Source organism: Miniopterus natalensis, chromosome 16 (genome assembly GCF_054644295.1).
Source record: "Miniopterus natalensis isolate mMinNat1 chromosome 16, mMinNat1.hap1, whole genome shotgun sequence".
Lineage (NCBI taxonomy): Eukaryota > Metazoa > Chordata > Mammalia > Chiroptera > Miniopteridae > Miniopterus > Miniopterus natalensis.
In genome coordinates, this window is record NC_142096.1 from 42,425,689 (window position 1) to 42,446,319 (window position 20,631).

A 20,631-nucleotide genomic window follows, 5' to 3' on the forward strand; every position below is an offset into this window, starting at 1 on the left:
CCAGCCCACTGGTCCTCAGCTGTTAAGACTTGGCCGAAAGCCCCATGAGAGCAGGGCATGCTGGCAGAGGTTCCCCTGCAGTGGGCATCAAACACATGCTGGATAAAGATGCTGCTGGGCATACTACCCAGCCTGGCTCCCGTCACCCCTCCTGGTCCCTCCTTCCACCGCTCAGTACTGTTTCCCCACATCCACGGAAGGCCTCCTGCAGAGGGGTCACCACAGAGACAGGGCAGGGCAGGCCAAGGAAGGCTGGAGTGCCCAGGAGCAAACAGGACCAACGGTAGCTTCTGCCTCTTTTTTTCTGCCCAGCTCTTCTGAAAGCAAATTCTAGGCTGCAGAGAAACTGCAGCCACCAGGGAGCTGTTTGTACCTGAGCGAAGTGGTTACGGTTATGGGACTTGCTAGGGCAATGGCCAAGCCGCACGCAGACACCCAAAGCTAGGAAGGGCACAGGGACACTGGGCAACAGCTCTCTTTGTTTAAGAAAAATAACCATTTCCCATCACGTCCCCAAAACTGCCCTGAGTTATGAGTGAGCCCGTCTGTACACCCCCGCAGCAGTGAGAACAGGCCCGTCCCCAGCAAGGCTGCTGCTGGGACACTGAGGGCATGGCATTTCCCAGCCAGGCTCTAAACAAACACAACACGGCCCATAGTAAATAATTTCTGTTTTCTTCCAGGCAAGAGCTGAACAACAATGGTGGGACCAGGAAGGCTCCTGGTTCACAGGAAATGCTTGGTGTGTCACTGCTCGTCCGAGGGCTGTGTGAGGTCACGGCGACGGCAGCCACGTTTGGTCACGCGCAAGCAATGGCTTCCATTCAACACGGTGTCTTTTTTGATAAACTATTTCTGGGGGAGGGGGTCGGGGGGCGGAAAGTTGCCTGTAAATGTTTAACAAAAGACCCACAGTGGGAATAGGAACCTCACTCTCTCAGCAGACAAAGCCTTCCAATCAAGATATGCTGGTATTCTTAGACACACATTCATGATAACTGTAAACTCATGAGAACTGGCTCTTTGTGGGAAATGCTCACAAGCCTTCAGTGACCTCTAAAGAATTTAAGTCAATGAACCCTGTGGGAAACCCACCAAAGTGGCCCCACTGAGGCACAGAGGTGAAAAAGACAGGCCCTACCCTCCGGACATGCACAGGCAGGGACAGGGACAGGAGGCCATCAAGTGGAGTGCCAGGACCAATGGAAACGCTCCCTGAGCAGGGCGGTCTGTCTGCACAGGGCCGAGGTGGGCACATGACATCTCCAGCTGGAGGCCAGGCCATAGAGTTGCAGGGAATGTTCCAGAATCCCAGAGCCACAGTAAGTAGGAAGGAGGGATGGAAAGAAAGGGAAGTAAACTTGGCAATCCTAGCCATCTCAGGTGAGAGAGAACAGACCTGTGAGTGCACACTGTGCCGGGAACTCACACGGCCTGCGCACGCCTGGGAGTAAAGGAATTAAAGAGATGCCCGGGCACCCAGCTGTGCTCCCCCCAAATTAGAGTTCATCACAGCGATAAAGAGCAGGAGCAGATACGGGAAGGCCTGGTCCCCAGGACTCAGCCTGGCAGGGGCAGAGCCCCTTGATGTGCGGGACATGGCCATGTCAGTGCTGAGTGAAAGCCTTGTGAGCCCCGAGTTCACTGGTTAGGCGCTCCCTGTGGGTGGACTGCGAGAAGAGAGCCTGAGGGGCTTCTGTGCTGACTGTGCAGCTAGACAGCAAGCTCCTCTGGACAGAGGCCATGGTCTGAAAGTGGTACCATCAAACCCCACTACAGGCTCCATTAACTAACTTCCGGTAGAGTCTTTCTTCTGGTAAAATAAACGGTCTCCATCCCTGATGCTGGCCCCGAGGCTGGGCTTAGTCTCCAGGGGAATAACTAGGCCCAGCCACTGCCAGCCCCACACTGGGGCCTCCCAACAACTCGGTGATGGGAGTCCTGGTCCTATTTTAAATAAGGGGGAGCCTCGAAAAACCAGCTGGATGCACAGGCCAGAATTAAGCAGGACCCTGACCCAGTGGAAAGCTGGGGACAGCCCTCCTGCTCCCTGGGTGCCTGGCTCAGGTCTGTAGCCCCTTCTGGAGCATAGCCCACTGTTACCAGCACACAGCCCCTCCCACGGCTCTAATAGGAATGCTGCAGTCAGCGAACATCTTAACGATGACATAGCCATGTTGCCTTAATTATAGCAGAAAATGCATGACCCTCAGCTTGAGATTCCAAATGCTTCTTGAACTCAGGGGCCAAGGTCACTTGTAAGCCCCTGCTGCCTCTCGCCGCTACGCAGCTTAGGCCCAGGAGCCAACAGCCACCCGTGAAACAGTTTCTCTGAGACCCAGTCCTTGAAGGAAAGGATAAAGGTCCTTCAGATTCCACATGTCCAGAACCTATATTTTAATCTGTCCCCTCCAAGTCTAGAGCTCCTTTGGAGTCCCCTAACTCAAAGACAAGACACCACCATCCACCCAATCCTGCTGGCAGAAGCCAGGGAGTCACCTCCCACCTCACCATCCACCAGAGCCAAGCACTGTTGCCATTTAACAGCCCACTCACCCCCACCGCCCACTCACTCCCACTGTAGACCCAAGCAAGGACTTTCCAAGGGGTCCTCGCCTGCCAGCCACATCCTGCGGTCCAGGGTGAAGGAAGGGCAGCCTCAGAGACAGACCCCCATGGACACTGACCTGTAATGCTGAGACGGACCCAACTAAGTAACAAACTTCCAGCCTAGACAGAGTCTCAGCTCCCAGCAGCTCCCCTGAGGGCAGCAGGTACCACACTCCATGATCTATACAACCCATGATCTCAAGAGGGCAAAGGGCACAGCCAAGAGAGTCTCCTTCTTTAAAGCTCAGCTGGTGCCATCAGCTCCACTTGCATCCTGCAGACATGCTTTCCTGCCTTCCTGAAGGGCAACCTCACATTCAGGCTTCTAGGCTGAAGGACACCGAGAAAAGGCCTCATAGGGTCACCTGGGAGGGTGAGAGGTGGACGGGGGATGAGAGGTGGCTGAAGAAGTGTCAAGGGACTACTGGACAGAAGCAGTGGACACAGGGCAGGCATGGACCCAGCTGGGAAAGGCCAGAGGTCTTGGTCTGGGAAGGGGTGACAAGGTCAAAGTGCCAAACATGGAGGGTGAAGGGTAGAGACCAATTCAATTCCTAGGTGACACACCTGAACAAGGACCAGCAGTGTCCCCAAGGTCACAGCCAGGAAAGGTAGATCATGAGGTCACACAATCAATGGAGCATGGTCAGGAAGGGCTGCACCACCACCCTAGGGCCCTCATCACACCGTCATAGTGCACAGGGCCCAAGATGACCCAGTGTGGCCTCAGACCCAATGACACAGAAAGGCCACACTCCTGGCCCAGGTCACTGTGCCAGGCCCAGCCCTGGTCCTCCCTCCAAGCAGCTGGGAATGGCTGTCCTGCCTGGTGACCATGGGGCTGGCTAAGTGTGTGTCCCTCCTCTATGTGCTGGTAGGCCCTGAGGACAGGAGCTGTGCTGTCATCTGTGGTGCCCAAGTGCGTGAAGCCCCACCTCCTAGGGCAGGTGAAGGGCCTGGGCCCAGAGACGCAGGCTCATCGCGCCAAAGGAGGCAAGGGCTGAGTATGTCCCCAAGCCGGAGCCTCACCCCTAGCAGCAGCCCTGACCCCCAGCAGCCCACCACCACTAACGGGAAGTCAGCAGTGAGAGAGCCTCCTCTGCTTCGAGGCTGCTCCCCCTGCATTCAGGGGAACCGTTCAGGATGCACAAGCAGCACATGGGTCGTTAGAAAGTGTTTTGAGTGTCACACGCCAGGGGCGCCCAGGCAGCTGAGCCTACCCTGACTGCAGCTGTGGTCTGGCTAAGATGAGCTGTACTGTCACCATCGAGCAGGATAACCCTGAAGAATATGAGGAAGGGTTCGTGTTCCGGAGACCGTGGGGACCAAGAGCCTCATCATCCTGAGAGGACACTAGGCACTGTCTAGGAGGCCTGAGAGCAACCAGCTTGGGCAGCAGATAGGCCCCCGGGCCGGGGAAGAGGACTGTGGGGCACACAGCTGTTGCTGGGCCAAAGCATACCCTCAGCATCACAATTACAGTGACAGCAAATGGAAGTGTGTGGGAATCTAAGAGGGTTCAAGGTCAGACAAGGTTGGCTTGAAAATTATGAAACCCTAGTTCCCCTCCCCAGGCTCAGTGCAAACCGCCCCTCCACCCTGGAGGGGAGCCTGCCACCCTCCCCACCCTTGGCGGCTCTGGTGACTTTCTGCCTCGACCTCGTTTCACCCACCAGGCAGCAGGCATCCAGAAAGTGGCCCTGGCCTCCCCTCTAGTCTAGCCCTGACCACCCAGTATCCCACCTTGTGATCTACCTCCATCTGGACTTGCAGACAAAGTCCTTCTACCAAGCGACTTCCGATTCCATACATCAGGCTGCAGCTTCTTAGAGCTCCTTTCTGTGACAGTCTGCAAGCTCTCTGAGGCACTCACACCTACTCACATGAAACGACGTATACTGTCCCAGAGATGCACCCACTCCGCTCAGACGTGCTCGTGCAAGACAGTGTTTTCATGACATCACCTGGGCCCTGGCTGGTGCACCTCCGTGGTTAGAGCCCTGGCCTGCAGACTGAAAGGTCCCAAGTTTGATTCCAGCTAAGGGCATGTACCTGGGTTGCAGGCTTGATCCCAGGCCCTGGTTGGGGCATGCGTGGGAGGCAACCAATCGATGTCTCTCTCTCACATCGATGCTTCTCCCTCCCACCACCCCGTCCTCTCTCTGAACAGCAATGGAAAAAATATCCTCAAGTGAGGATTAAAAAAATAAATTTAAAAAAAGCACACAAATCACCTGGGAAATAGTTTGCTGGGACACACACTATACTGATTGTTCTAATTCATTTTGTCTTCTTTAATTCCACTGTGCACTCATATGGTTCATGTTGTCACTACTATAATTCTGGAAAATTATAATGATCTAGTAAGTTTGAAAACTGCTATAATACAGGACAGTGCTATTAACACTTCTAAACACCACTGCTGCTTTATCAGTGTCAATATGTGCTATGCTGGAAAAAGGCAGAATGGCCCAGGATTCTCTTGTAAATCACCTCCTTGGGGCGGCATACAAGGCCTCTTGTGACCTGACCCTGCCCACCAGGAGCCAGGTCTCTCAAACCACCTCGGCGCAGCGCAGCCTTCCCACTTTCTGGCCCTCTCTGCACCCGCTGGGCAGCTGTCTTTTTCCTGTTACCCTCAAGCTCATCTTCAATAGACTGGGCAATGGCTGGTATTTTAGCCATGCTTCCTCATCTTGCTTCTGCAGACCACAAATCACAACCTTTGCCCCAGGTCAGGCGGAGCACCCCGCGCAAAGCACAGCACCCTCAGCACTGCCTACTGACAGCCAGCCTCCCAGGGTGGAGTGGCTAACCCCCTGGGACAGGGCCCAGCAACAGCACATTCCCTCCCAAACCTCATTCCTCATCAAGCTAGCTGCTGGATCCCCGTTCCCACCTGAACCCTGAGCCTCCTGCAGGCTGACTACCTCCATCCAGCAGCTGGCCTGATGCCCGGCACTGCGCAGGTAGGGCTCAGAGGCTGATGGAAGAAAAAGCACTAATTCCTGAGGGAAAATGAGTACAGTTGGCATTTCACTGTTTCTGAAACAAGGATCTGAAACAAGGAGATCCAGACTTCCCAAGCCAGACAAAGCAGCTGAGTACCAGAGGCTTGCAGTTACTCTGGTCAAAATTCAGGAGATTCTGACAAAGTCCCGCCTGAACCCAGGGCTCTCCTTTGGGTGGCTTTGACAGGGTTTCGGAGGTACACTGCAGCCCCGACCTTGTGGGCTTGTACGCCAGGACCCCCCGCAAGGACAGCATGCCCATGTCGTGAATTCTCCACTGGGCGAGAGCAGGCAGCCTGCCGTCTCCAGCCTGGGCCGTGTGCCACCTTCAGGTTTCCTTCGTCTCCAGGCAGCAGGAAATCCAGTTTTTAGCTGGACATTCAATAGGACCCATTCAATTCTTTCACGTTTTAAAAATTGTGGCAAAATGTACATGATGTAAACTTCACCATTTAAATCCCTGTTAAGTGCGCAGCTCAGTGGCACTAAGTACGTTCACACCCACCCTCACCCACCCAGAACGTGGTCACCTTCCCAAACTGACACGGCCCCCAACACCAACTCCCAGCCACCACCATCTTTCTGTCTCCAAGGAGGTGATCACTCTAGGGACCTGATCCAGGTGGAGTCACACAGTATCTGTCCTTTGTGTCTGGATCATTTCACTGAGACTGACATCTTAAGGGTCCTCTCCCAATTTCGGCCATTTACCTTCCCCCCTTCTCAGCAGTTCCAGCCCTGTGGCCCCACCCTGCAGATGGCCCTGGGCACACCTACCTCCTCACTTGCTGATGAGCTCCTGAGGGTGGGGGTGGGGTGGGACTAGCTCCGAGCCCAGCACTCTACACAGGAAACTGACGGCTGGACCATCGTTCCCCATGTCACACTGGGAGCAGCCTGAGCACCCCTCTCCCACCAGGTAGGATGACAGGTGCTGGGCACCAGCACTGAGCACAGCCCTCAGGGGACCGTGGGGAACAGAGCAGCTAAAGAGAAGCCGCAGGCTAAGCCAAGCGCTAGGAAGGACCATTGAGAGAGCCTTCTGATAAAATTTTCCAGGTGCAACGGTATTGCGATCTGACAGCTGCCAGGTAAGAAGCACGGCCCCTGAAAGAGACTGGCCGAGCCTGCTCCAGTGTTCAGCTAAAGAAAATGGAAGAGTCAAGTGCAGAGTTAAAATTCAAACACTCCAACCTGTTCACAGCCAAGGTTCACAGACCTTCCTACACTGCTCAGTGGGTAGCACTACAGAAGGGCACACAATTGGGCACCCTGGGGCTTCTCTGACCACTGTGACATCAAGGGTCTGCATGCTGTGCCAGGGGTGGGCTGCCTGCCTCAACGCCTCCTGCCCCAGGGCTGCAGGGCCTATGAGCATCACTCCATCTTGGGTAGCAAGTCACTTGTAAGCTGGAGCACCTGCCATTGCTGGTCCCCAGAGCCACTGCTCACACCTCTGCCACCTGCCCATTTTCCAGGGGCTCGGGGACGAGGCCTCTAGTCTCCCTGAGCCATCACTTCTTCAGGCCAATCTGGCCACCTGATTCTTTGAAATATCTCTTAAATGATCCAGCTCCCTTCCCACTCCAGCGCAGTGTGCATTCCAAAAATCAGGGTGTTGGCAGCTGGGCAGAAGCAGAGTCAGGCCAGTATGGGCCCGGCCAGCGTGGGCCCAGCCACCAACACTGGGGACCAGGAGGCCCAGATGCTCGCTGTGACACGTGACCATGTGATCTGGGTGAAAGGGGCAGGTGTGCCTTAGGAACTCCTGCACAAAGGGAACAGGCAGCGAGCTGCTGACCTGCTCTTTCAAAGCAAGAAAACCAACAAGGCTGCCCTCGGCACAGGTTCCTGGGATGCCCGTCCCTTCAGACAGGTACAACAGGTTCCACTCAACCTCCTTCAGTGTGTTGTCACACCCTAAAGGCAGCAGGTGTACTTGAACTGCAGGAGACGTAAAATAACCAGCCACCTTCCAGGCATGGGGAGTCATTGTAAGATCACACGACAGTTGCTCCAAGCTTTAACTTAAACACACTGGTGGCAAGTTCCATATCAGATGCATCGTGCAGAAAGAAAGGGAGTCTTACCTCACCACACACCTGGCAACATCTGTGCATACCTGGGGGAACAGATGTCTGCGTGCTCAGTTAGGACAAGAGTCCCTCTAAGCACGTCTATGCGCACATGAACAAGGTGCGTTTTTTTGTGCCCGGCCGGGCGTGGCTCAGCGGTTGAGCTTCGACCTAGGATCCAGGCGATCGGGGTTTGATTCCTGGTCAGGGCACATGCTGGGGTTGTGGGCTTGATCCCCAGTCAGGGGCATGCAGGAGGCAGCCGATCAATGACTCTCTCATCATTGATGTTTCTCTCTCCCCTCCTCCTTTCCTCTCTCGGAAATCAAAAAAGATATATTTAAAAAAAAAAAAAAAAAAAAAAGATGCGTTTCTGGATACAGCTCAATCCTCTATTTCTGAATCCTTGCCAACACCTTGTGTCCATGGGTACTGCCCTATGGATTTCAACAATTCAGCCAAGAGTCAGCTGCCCAAGAAGGCAGACAGCCTCAGAGATGGGACCCCAAGTTCCTGTGAGGGCTGAGCTGTCATCCTGAACTCCTAGGAAGGTATAGGCTGTACAGGTGACTCCGTGCCAGGCTGTGGGCTGGGCCACGCCCCTCTGCTCCTGTCTAGCTGCCGCCACAGCAACTGCACATCCAGGCAGTGGAGGGGAGCGGTGAACACTCAGGGCACTGACACGTCTCATGTCTTCTCTAAGGCAGGCCTTTCCCACGGGAAGCAGAGGTGAGCGTCAAGTTCCACCAAATGAAACCCCAAGAACCTGGATTCCCTTTAGGCTACAATGGACAATGGAAATCTGACTTTTTTTTGTAGACAGATATACGCAAAATGAACATAAGCTTTACCCCACCTCCTGAATGAGACAGGTTAAATCCGACCTTCCCCTTAAATAAACCCACAACACCCCTTGTTTGTTCTCGGAAGCCTCAGCAGTCACGACTTCATCAGGCAGGAGGATTCTCAACGTTACCGAGCTCATTAGTCAGACCCAGAGGCAGCAAGACGTCCTTTTTTTCTTTATATGATTTTCCTTTCCCTGGAGGCTACTTCCGGAACCAAGAAGAAAACAATGAGTGTGTGTGGCTGGGGCGCCCACACTCCTCCTTCCCCCGGGGAAAGCTGTGTGGGAACAGACCTTGCCACCAGGCGACAAGCCCAGGAGGGGCTGGGGCCGGCTGTTCCAGAGTTTCCTTTAAAAATGACCCCACACTCCCACCTGATTCTAACTCTGAGAGACCACATTCATCAGCTGCGCGTGCACGTTAAGTGGTGGGCACCTTATCTACAATGTGCACGGCTGGAGTTGGTCTGCAGAAGCTCTGGCAGCCCCTCTTTTGCCCTCAAGACCATGCTGGGCAGACAGTTGGGGGAAGTCACTGGCTCCATGGGAGGTGGCTGAGTCCACTGCTGAGGCTGCTGGGGCCCTGTGCATCACACTCTCACCCTCTGCTTTGGAAACCAAACACTTCATTTTTAGGTGCTACTCTGATCTTTTTAAAATATTTGAGCCTGGGGGCTAAAAAGTCTCCTTCCAGGGAATTCCTACGCTAGTGACAGCAGCAAGAACAGGTTGTCGGGTCCAGCAGGTCACAGCTCCAGGGTCAGAGAGGTGAGGAGGGCGTGCTGAGACCCTGCCCTTTACCCTCCCTCACAGATGATGTGAGAATAGACCTTCTCCTATTTGTGTACACAAAAACTAATTCAAGATGAGTCACAGCCCTAAATGTGAGAGCTAACATAAGAGAAAAATCACTAAGACCTTGGGTCAGGCAAGATTTTAGTTAAAACAAAAAAGAACACTAAAAAAAAAAAAAATGGCATACCAGATTTCATCTAAATTTAAAACGTTTGATTTTAAGATACTACTGAGATAATGAAAGGGAAACCACAGACTAGGGTAAAACACCTACAAACATATATGTAAGAAAGGACTCTTAAGATCATACAAAGAATTTCAACACAGTAAGACACGGCAGAAAACCTACACACACACTTCACCTAAGATGATAAAGGAATGTCCAGTAAGCCCGTGGAAAGATGTTAACGATGCTACAGTCCTCCCTCGATATCCGTGGGGGATGGGTCCCAGGAACCCCCAAGGATACCAAAATCTGAGTCCCTTAGCAGGCCCTCCGCGGACAGTGAACCCCCGGGTATGGAGGGCCCACTGTCTTCGCTAGGGAAAAATCAGTGTGCCCAAGGACCAGAGAAGCAGGACTCACATGTTGCTGGAGGAAATGGTCTCTTATGAAGGTAACCCTGTACTTGCATGTGACCCACAGTTCCACCCCCACGTCCCTACTCTCAGGAAATGAGATGTGTGCACAGACACGTGGGTGAGTGCTCAGAGCTGCTTTATTTACAACAGCCCCAGACGTCTATCAGTGGATGGATGGCTAGGCAAAGGGGAATGTCCACCCAGGATAGAGTCAGTGTTACCCAGCAATGAGTCTCTCCGCAGGGATGAAAGATCCACCTCCAAGGCATTGCTCCAGGTCAGAGACCAGACTACACAGTGTGACTCCGTTTATACAGAATTCCAGGAGGGGGAGACTGTGCCAGGCCGGTGGTGGCTGGGGGTGGGGGACAGACTGCTGTGAGGGGCCACGAAGGAGACTCCTGGGCAATGAAACTATTCCTGGTCTTAATTGCGGTGGCGGCTACACACCTGTAGACACCTATCAAGCAAATCAAACTGCCCATTTAGAGTGGGAGAGTATTACTGCGCCAGCACCCGCTTCACTAACTAACATACACAGCGTAACAGTAGACATCCCACCACTGGGTACAGCAGACAACTTGTTAAAGAAATTCTGACTCAAATTAAAAAATATGATCACTATGTTGCCTATGAGTGAACTAAAGTCCAACTCTGAGAAATAAACTGGACTTTTGCTATCTGGACTCCATCTAAGAACAACTATGTGATTAAAATAATCACGGCCCAGGTGTTATTTCAGACATCGGCTTTGCTGTGACGGGAGATGAAACCTGCTCTCTGAGGGCACACAGGACGCTGCCCCGTTCACAAGGCAGGAAATACCCATTTTCAGATTCTCACTCTTAACTGACTGATCCACACAGTGGGGCTGAGTCAGTGCTCCCTGGACACTTTATGATGTTTGGAGAAAGGAACACTCCTAAAACCACCCAAGTAAGTAGGTCTTACAAATATTTTACCAAGCACTTATGAAATTCTAGAATAAAACTATGCTTTTAAATGGCTTGGTCCCTTACTCAAATCTCTTCTAAGTTGAAAAGTTACAGATTTTTAAACTTCCTTAAACAACAGGGAAGTTAAACACTCGACAAAAGTCTTAGGGCCGAGGTAGCCCTGTGGCAACCTGGAAGGGACACCAGTGCTTTCAGCAGAGGCTCGTGACGCTAACCAGTGTGTGACTATGAATCCCAGGATTTCTGAAAATACTTGTCACTCAGCCAGCTAAGGTCCACAGTACACTCAGCCTGAAGCTGACAACACCAACAACAGGATCATAGTAAAGATGTTCAGCATCTTCTATCACCAGCTATCATTCTAGGGCTTGCCTCGTACCTACCACGGGCTGGTTGCATGCCCGTCGGAACTGATCAATGCCAACTGCACTTGCCCAAACCCCCCCAAACTGGATTCCATGCCATCATTAGAGGACTGTCCCCTCCCCCACCCTGGTCTCAGACAGGAGGAGAAGGGGTCAGAGTCGGCTGAACGGAGAGAAGACCAGGTCGCACACTTCCAGCCCACATTCCGGGCTCCCTGTGCCAAGTTAGTAGAGCCAAGGGTGACGTGGGGTGGGCAGCACTTACCAATCTGTAGCAGGATTGGCGTGACCAAGGCTGTCTCCATGGCATAGCAGAACTCCCTGCCGAACATCACAGCCCCATGCATGACCCACAGGCGCACAGGGATGCGGTCAATGGAGCCCTCGCTGACTGTCTCGTCACGTGGCTCGGTGTCGGCACCGGCGGCCTTCTGCAGCTCCGGCAGGGGCACCGGCAGCTCCTGAACTTGCATAGATTCCGAGTCGGCATTCTGCGGAGCCATTCTCATCACCACCAAAAAATATACGTATTTATTTACTCTACCTATATAAATAACACTATCATATATCTTTAAGGATAAATTAAGACGTCTTCTCTTTCTGCTTCCGTTGCGTTCCTGGCAAGTAATACTTATATTCCTCTTTGTAAAACTTCTCACAATTGGATGTGGCTCGCAGCAAAACAGAACGATATTTGGTTGGATTCTGAGCATATGGCTTGTTGGATTACTGTGAATTAGAGTTAAAAATCCATAATTGCCATTCAGTTAATACCAGTTTCATCATCATGACCCAGGAGGAGCTGACGTGGTTCCTGTGGCTGCGGAGAGGTGGGACGCTGACACGGGAAGGGGCTCCACCGTTGCTCCCCATCGAGCGACTGGCTGATCTGCAAAAGAGGGAGACGACTCAGAAGAGTCAGCGAGGTCACCCCAGGTGCTGGTGTGTGGTCACTTAGGAGACCTGGGCCGCTGAGCACCTCGGTTCTCGGGTGCTCTTACTCTGGTCACCTGTGTAAAAAACCAACTCTCATTTCTAGAGAAAACTTTCTTATACAGAATTTAGTCTGGGGCACACAAAGATGAGGACAACACAGGGAAGCTGGGCCAGAGAAAATGAACAAAGAGCTCAGGCTCCTCTTCGCAGTGACAGTCACTGGCTCTGGGGACTGGGGTGTAGGAACCCCTGTGCATGGGATGCATCGTATCTGTGAATGTCGTGGTGGGGATAAGGGGTGGAGGGGTTGGGGGGGGGAGGAGACTGGAGAAAGGAAACGAGGTGCTCCAGCAGAGGGGACAGAGGACAATGGAGTGATGCCTGGAGGTACTGTGGCTGTCACTTGGCTGGGATCTACTGTGGGTGGGGGCAGGGATGCTGCTCACCTTCCTACAGTGCACAGGATGCCGGCACCGGAGACTGACCAGCCAGAATGCCGACTGTGTCTGGGTTGAAAAACTCTGTTCTAAGGTTACTATTGAATAGGAAAAAAGTTTTCTTTAAAAATGCTAAAACCCTTATTACATTTTGAATCAATCAACTAAACCAGAATTGCAAACAACTTCACTACTGTTTTTACTAAGTCAGCCTCTGCTCAAAGCAGAACAGGAAAACACAGGTAAACTCAAGCCACATGCTCCCTGAGAACCAAGTGGTACTCTCCAGGGTTGGGCTCATAAGAGAGAGAAGGGTCCACAGATAGTGGCATTTCTTGGTGGCTTATTTTCAAAGAGAAGGTAGAGCAGGAATCACTGAGGAGCTGAGACCACCCTAGCACACGGTGACCACGGGCCTCAGCGACAGTGCTAGCAGGTCTGAGGACTCAGCTTGAGCCCTGAGCTGATGTCTCCACTTTGCCTGGAAAGCCAAGGAGGCAGATCACTCAGAGTGAAGTCACCTGGTGACACAGCTACCAGACCAAGTTACCACATGTGAGTTACACTTCAGTGCTGAGGTTTCCTATCAAATGTCAAAATGGTCCGAGATCGGCCTTGGGAACAGAAGCTGAAAAGGAGGGAGACAACAACTGGATGGTGTATGCTCAATACATATTTCAAGGGCCGGAGTGTCTGATCATCTGTTGCCTCCCACAAGGTCAGGGCTGGGCAGCTCCCAAGCAGCTGGTCACAGCCATGTAACCAGTTAAGAGTGCTTCACACCTTGAATCCTGATAAGTTAGTCTGACAGCCAAGGAATCTGCATTTCTAGACATTCACACAGGTCCCACTTTAGCGTTGGCCACACACATGGTTAGCAAAGAGGGGAGCCTGCCAGGGGCTGGGACATATGTCTCCAGCCTGGGTCTGGGACAGTGCTGTGATCTGCTGGGGGACACCATCCGAGGTCCAGTTCCTGTCCTGACACTACCTGTGTTTCTGTCCTGGCAGAGAGAAGGGCTCACCATTTAGGACAGAATACCTATTATACTCTCCCTATGTTCTTTGATTTCTACCCACCGCCCAACCCCCACCCCTTCCTCCCACCTTCACTCAAGCTGCACTGAGTCCCTGAAGTCTCTTCTCAAGGCTCAGTCCCTCCACAAAGAACTGGCCGATTATGCCCCTTTACCCTTCAAAGGCTCTCACAGCTCCTGTCCTTGGGTGACGCAGCCCTGCCCACGTCAGTAAGAAGCTCCCATCACTCAGCCCCATCTGTTCTCACACGGCCCACTGAGCCTGGCCACACAGATGGAGCCCAGTAAGGTCACTGAATGAAAGAACGAACGAATGAATGACAGTAACCAGCCAACCTGGATGACCAGCTCCTACTAGGCTGTCTGCACTAGAAAGCCGCCCCCACCCCAGCCAGCTATCTTCAAGACTCAGAAGCAGGTGAGGAGGTGGCCAGTTGCCAGAAGTTCTCATGCAATGGCATGGGCGCGGGGCGGGCTTTACCTGTTAGTCAAGGGGTCTAGGCATTAACACAGTTGCTCCTCCGTCAGGCAGTGCGCACGCAGTGGCCAGGGGACAGTTTACCCAGGTAACTTCACTGTCATCTACATTGACAAAAATGACACATACTGTTAGCATCCTCAGTCAGCAGCAAGTACAGTCTCCCGCGTCTGAGCGCTCTGTGAACTTATCCCGCACTATTCCCAAGCAAGCGCGGGAACACCAGACAAGGTATCAAAATTCCAAAAGCAAGCGAAGCTTTTTAAAAACACTGAGGCAACTTTTCAAACAGTAATTGAAGTAAGGTGGAACTATCAACTCATTTTAGCAACCACTGGGTTTCTTCAAAGATATCCACTGACATGATGGTCCAGTTTAACGCTGGGCACCTTGAAGGTCACCCCCAACTGCTCATCAGCAGGTGTCACCTGACAGAGCCACTGTGACCACACACTCCTTTTCTGCAAAGCCCTGGGATTTATAAGCATTTCAGGGATGCCATAAAACCATTTAGAAATCAAGCTGCAGCTTCATACACCCAGAAATAAGGTCGCATCAGGCCAAGGAGTGAGTTGGTTGCCGAAAGACCCAAGTTGTGGGGCTGGGGAGGGAGAGAGAAGAGGGAGGACCATGGAGGCCCAGCCCGGGCATCTGTTAGAAACCCCGCGGTAGGATGGGTCCTGGCTCAGTATCCCCCAGCAAGTGCACCATCAAATCTGACACATGAGAAGAACAGGACCATGTTCCACAGGATGCTACGCACACAGGTGCACAATGGTCTGGTGGCCATCAGCTCCCAGAGAAAGCCTAGTGGGTACACTCTGAGTCCCTGGCCCACTTGCATGTGGTGGGAGGTAAGGAGCCGCTGCCACCTCCTCCCAGTGGCCAGCCAGGGGCCCCCTGTGATTTCTTTCCACGTCATCTCCAGCACTCTGAGGCTTCTCCTTTGTCGTGTGTGAATCTGCTCTCGGTTTCCCATCGCTGTGGTGAGCGGCTGGCCCGTGGCCAACACCAGCACCGTGGGGCCAGTGTGAGCATGGACAGCCTGTGGGCTGGTCCTCCGCCGCTTCCTGCCTGGCCCTTCCCTGCTGATTCTCCCAGGTTTATCTGCAAGCACATTGTGAGCACAGGAACTTTTAAGAGCTTGACTGGCTGGAGGGAAAGCTGTGCTGGTATTTTTATTGAGATTCTGTTAACTTTTTTTAGAAAACATTTTTAATCCTCACCAGAGGATATTTATTCCATTGCTTCTCAGAGAGAGTGGGGGAGGCACTGATGGGAGAGACACATCGATTGGCTGCTTCCCGCACGCGCCCCGACTGGGGCTGGGGATCAAGCCTACAACTGAGGTATATGCCCTTGGCTGGGATCGAACCCAGGACCCTTCAGTCCACAGGCTGACACTGTAACCACTGAGCCAAAGCGGCCAGGGCAGATTCCATTAACTAAATGTCAGCAAAGGGAGAGCGCCGTCCGTAGGCTGCAGTGTCCGCCTGTCCCAGAGGGCGGCTGTCTATCTGTTTGTTGGAGCCAACTCAGCGCCTCCCAGGAAACCATCAAAGCACTTCTACAGGTTTTGCTCATTTCTTAAGTTTCTTCTAAATTATTGATCTTTTTGGTGGCCACAGTAAATGGGGTTCTCCCTCCCCTTGTATTTCCAACTGGTGGGTTTGCAGACATGAAGGCTAGTGAGTGGTTGCTCAGACACACGTTACATGAAGTGAAAATGCACCATTCCATCAGTTTTCACAAATTTATACCAAGACATGAAGTGTCTCCAACACTTGTCCCTTTCCATCCGATACGTTATTGATCTATTTTAATCTGATAACCTAATTCTTTAATTGTCTGAGGACAAAAAACTATAACCAATACAACAACTCTATTAGTCATTACCAAAATATGACTAGTCCACAGCTCAGCTTCCAGAGGGGGTTGTGTTCTGCACTCCCAGGTGCACCGTGTGGGAGCTGATCACTCAACTCCTCAGAGACTGAACTCGGGGTCCGTCCCACAGCCTCGTTCAGGGAACAAGGACCCCTGTGGCACATGGCCGCACCTTTCCTGAGTACAAAGATTTGGAAAAGGAGTTTCAAATCCCTCCCCCCCCTTTTTTTTAATCCTCACCGGAGGAGTGAGGACATTTTCCCCCATTGATTTTTAAAGAGAGCAGAAAGGGAAGGGGAAACGGGGAGAGGGAGGGAGGGGGAGAGAGAAATATCGATGTAACAGAGACAAATTGAATGATTGTCTCCCACACACATCCTGACCGTGGGCAGGGATCAGACCAGCAACCCAGGTACATGCCCTTGACCGGGAATCGAACCCAAGACCCTCCAGTGCACAGGCTGACGCTCTAACCGCTGAACCATGCCAACCAGGGCCAAAACCTTCCCTTTATAGCATCCCCACTTCTATTTCCAGGGCACCTTCACATAGGGAAGCCACAGGAAAGGGAAGGAAAGAAGGTCTGAGAAGAAAGGAGCCCACAGGGGCAGGGCCACAGGGCCACTCTCCCATTAGCCAAGTGCCTGGGTGGTGGCAGGTCATCACATTTAGGGGACAATCGGATACCATTAAACCAGGTTTACTGCCCACAAAATGACATCCACGGAGTAATCTTCTTACAGTGTGCAAAATGTGAGGAAATATTTTATATAAATACCAGAGCATTAACTGGGACATCTGGAAGCATTACAATGTTTCCCCCTGCAGTGGTGGTTTCGGTGCCCAAGCTGAGCATGACAACAGTGAAGCAACCAATAAGGTCGGCCTGCTCCTTCCTGAAATCGCAGGCGATTCTGGACACCTGAGCGCCTCCTTGAGCTATTGAAAGCGTTCAGAAGTTTATGTTGTGACCTAGTCCAGGATCTTCCACTCAAAAGACCAGACTTTAAGACAGGTTCCCTCGCACAGAAATGTTTCCCACCTGTGGGTGCTGGGTGACAGCAATCTGGTTGTGATTTGCAGATGCACTCAGATAAGTGCAACTACAACTGTTCCAATCAACAACTTCCTCTATTGTCCTGTTTCTAATTTAAGGGCAAGGGATGCCAAAACATGTGACTTCCTACCATTTGCTGTGTGGACCAGCTGGCTGCACACAGAACGTCACCAGAAGGTGGACTGCAGAGCCACTTCTGACAGGCACCCTCGGCTTCGGGTCAAGTCTGAGGCTGCCTGAGAGTCACGATACTCGACAGTAATGCGATGACAACATTCAGTGATCAACACCCCCGGAGGATGGTTAGAAAGGACATCACGCATGTTTGCAGTGCAACTTACGCGGCCAATGTTTATGGTGGCTGGTGACAATTGTTTGTTTTGCACACCCACCATTTAAAACAGGCCTCCCACCCTCGAACATGTTTCTAAAACGGCATCAGCTGTTAACTATTAAATATATGAACTATTATCCCCATCTAATATTTAATAGTACCAACCTCTCCATGCCGCTCTCTCTTCAGATGACCACGGCAAAGACGACTAACTTGTGGACAACCCAGAAGCCAGGGAGCCAGACACACAGCAGCAGGTAATGAGGAAGACCAGCCTTTGGACCAAGAGTATAATTATTATAGATGTAACATAGAATTAAGCAAGTTCCAAGTGCCCTTGATAAGAATGAAAAAAAAAGGATTCTGAATAGGATATTTCCTGAAGTCACTTAAGAAATTCCACTGATCACCGAAACAAAATCAATGTGTCAAGAGAACGACAGGACGATCCACACACTGGAAGAAATATTTGCAAGAGACACACCTGATAAAGGATGTTATCCAAATTATACCAAAAAAAGAAAATAAGAAACTCAATTAAAAAATGGGCAAAAAACCTAGACCCCCTCACCAAAGAAGAAAAACAGAGGGCAGGTAAGCACATGAGAAGACGCTCCACCAAATGTCAAGAAACGCAAATTAAAACAACAATGCGGCACCGCTACACACCTATTAGAACGGCCCGAATCCAGACACTGACACCACCACGCGCCGGGAGGGTGTGGGCCGCCAGGAACTCCCCTCATTGCTGCTGGGAATGCAGACGGTGCAGCCACTTCAGAGAGTTTGCAGCTTCTTACAAAACAAAACCTACTCTCACCATACGATCCAGCAATTGTGCTCCTTGGTATTTACCCAAAGGAGCTGAAAACTTACGTCCACGCAAAAACCTGCACACAAATGCTTACTGCAGCGTTGTTCATAACCTTCAGAACTCGAGGCAACCAAGACGCCCTTCAGGAGGTGACAGGTAAATAAAAGGGGTCCATCCAGACAATGGACCACGACTCAGTGCTAAACAGAAATGAGCTACTAAGCCGTGAAAAGGCGTGGAGGAATCTTAACTGTGTATTACTCAATGAACGAAGCCAATCTCAAGAGGCTACGTACTGTGTGATGCCAACTCCATGACATTCTGGAAAAGGTCACACTATGGAGACAGTAAAGAGATTTGTCATTGCCAGGGGTGTTGAGGAGGAAAGAGATGAATGGGTGGGGCACTGAGGATTTTTATTTTTAGGCCGTGAAAATACTCTGTATGATACTGTAATGATGGACATGTCATTACGCATCTGTCCAAACACAGAATGTACACCCAAGAGGAACTATGGCGGTTAGGATGCAAAGTAGGTTCATCAATTGTAACAAAAGTGTCACTCTGATGGGAATGATAAAAGGGGTACGCTGTGTGTGTGAGGATGGGGTGGTATATGGGAAATCTCTGTACTTGATGCTCAATTTTGCTGTGGACCTAAAACTGTCCTAAAAAATGTTGTGTCCTTACAGTTAACAAATAAAATGCAACCAAAAACATCCAACAAGAATGGAATTAAAAAGGTGGTCATAGTTGAATGTTATATATTTGAAAATACTTTCTCACTCCTGAAATTATCTAGTCATGAATCTACCTACCCCTAGGTATTGTGTGTCACCTGCAGAAAACCAGGTTGGTTCCCTCTGATCACTCTAGTCTAGGATATCAGCTGAAGAAATGCAAAATTAACAACATAAATTTAATTAGGTAACTTTGTGGTGTTCCCAAAACACATAGCTCAACATCCATGTGGATGTGTGCTATGGCCTGAATGCTTGTGGCCTCCCTCCCCAAATTCATATGTTGAATCCTACGCCCCAAGGTGATAAATTGCGTAGGGCCTTTAGGCTGATTAGGTCATGAGGATGGAGCCCTCATGAATGGGACTAATGTCCTTATGAAAGAGACCCCAGTGCTTTCTGGCTCCTTCCGTCACGTGAGGACACAGTGAGAAGAAGGCTATGAATCAGGAAGCAGGTCCCTAAGACAGAAGCTGGTGAGTCTGCTGGTCTCTGGGCCTGGATTTCCCAGACTCCAGAGCTTTGAGAAACAATGCCTGCTGCTCACAAGTCTGTGACATTCGGCTATGGTAGCCACTGGGGTTGTGTGTGAGCCCACAGGCCATGGACATGTCCTACACCACCCTGCACAGACACCTCAGCCCTTCCAACAGGACCTCGCTGCCACCTGCAACACTGAATCAACACGCAGAACGGCACACTGAAGCTGATTGGGCAAAGCCCATGAGAGTTTACACAACAGGAAGTACTTTTAACACTGGGTCATAGCAAAGCGCTTATTATTCCACTTCCTAAGATGTAGGGGCAAGTCAAGCACCTTTTTAGACAGAATCCATCTTCCTCTCCTGCTAAAAGGGTTCCCGAAATTTGATGAACAAGACATGCTTCCCTTTCAGTAGCCTGTTCAGGGGAAATTACACGGAAACGAGGACAAGCTGCCCCAAGGAAACACTCTCTGCCACCTTTACCTTCTGCTGAAACAGAAAAGACGTGCTCCCCTCACCTTTACCTCTGACCTGTATGCCGTGTTCCTTGGTTTGCACAATCAGCCGAGTAGTAGGGTTTTTTGTTTTTTGATTAAAACTCAGAGGTCTTTTTGTCCTGTTCTTCTACCTGTTCCTGGCCCCGACTGCTAGCTGAAGCCACACGAGGACTGAAGCTTTGGCTGTCATGGCAACAAGTAGCAGCTTTTACACGGCACAGCTCCTGGAACCTCAGCCGCCAGGGACACTAAGCTTCAGGATCAACCTGAAATGGCAAGTGAGCAACCACGGCCAACAGCTCTGGAGAAACTAGCATTTCTCAAGTGTCTGAGTGCTCCATCTCGGCGCCAGGCAGGTACCAGTCAACTCGGTCTCCATCACTCACAACATGAGGGGAGGCAGGTCGCAAGCTGCCCAAGGACCCTCACAACCACCAAACGATATTTAAAAGTAAAAGTCCCTCCTGTTACATACATATAACCAAGAACTGACCTCAAAGACAGAGGCGTAATTAAGGAATGCCGCTAAGGGCTGCCCATGCAATGAAGCCCTCGATGGGGCTCCTACATCCAATCAACCAAAGCAGGTCCCAGATCAGGATTTCCCTCAGCAAAAAAGGAAAAACTGAAAACAGCGGTCCAACAGTGTGGAGTTATTTGAATTGTGGTCCATGTGTCAGGTAAACAC

The 20,631-nt window shown here is 51.3% G+C and overlaps 1 protein-coding gene across 1 annotated transcript in view; it reads right to left on the reverse strand.

Moving 5' to 3' along the window:
- The window catches only part of SLC45A4 (solute carrier family 45 member 4), a 59,871-nt gene that overhangs the window by 11,198 nt on the left and 28,042 nt on the right, over positions 1–20,631 (reverse strand). The window contains exons 2-3 of the mRNA XM_087825523.1: positions 14,133–14,233; positions 11,507–12,130 (exon numbers count right to left, since the gene is read on the reverse strand). Of these exons, the coding sequence (XP_087681649.1) occupies positions 11,507–11,954 (448 nt within the window). The 5' untranslated portion in view covers positions 11,955–12,130; positions 14,133–14,233. The remainder of the gene's footprint in view (positions 1–11,506; positions 12,131–14,132; positions 14,234–20,631) is intronic.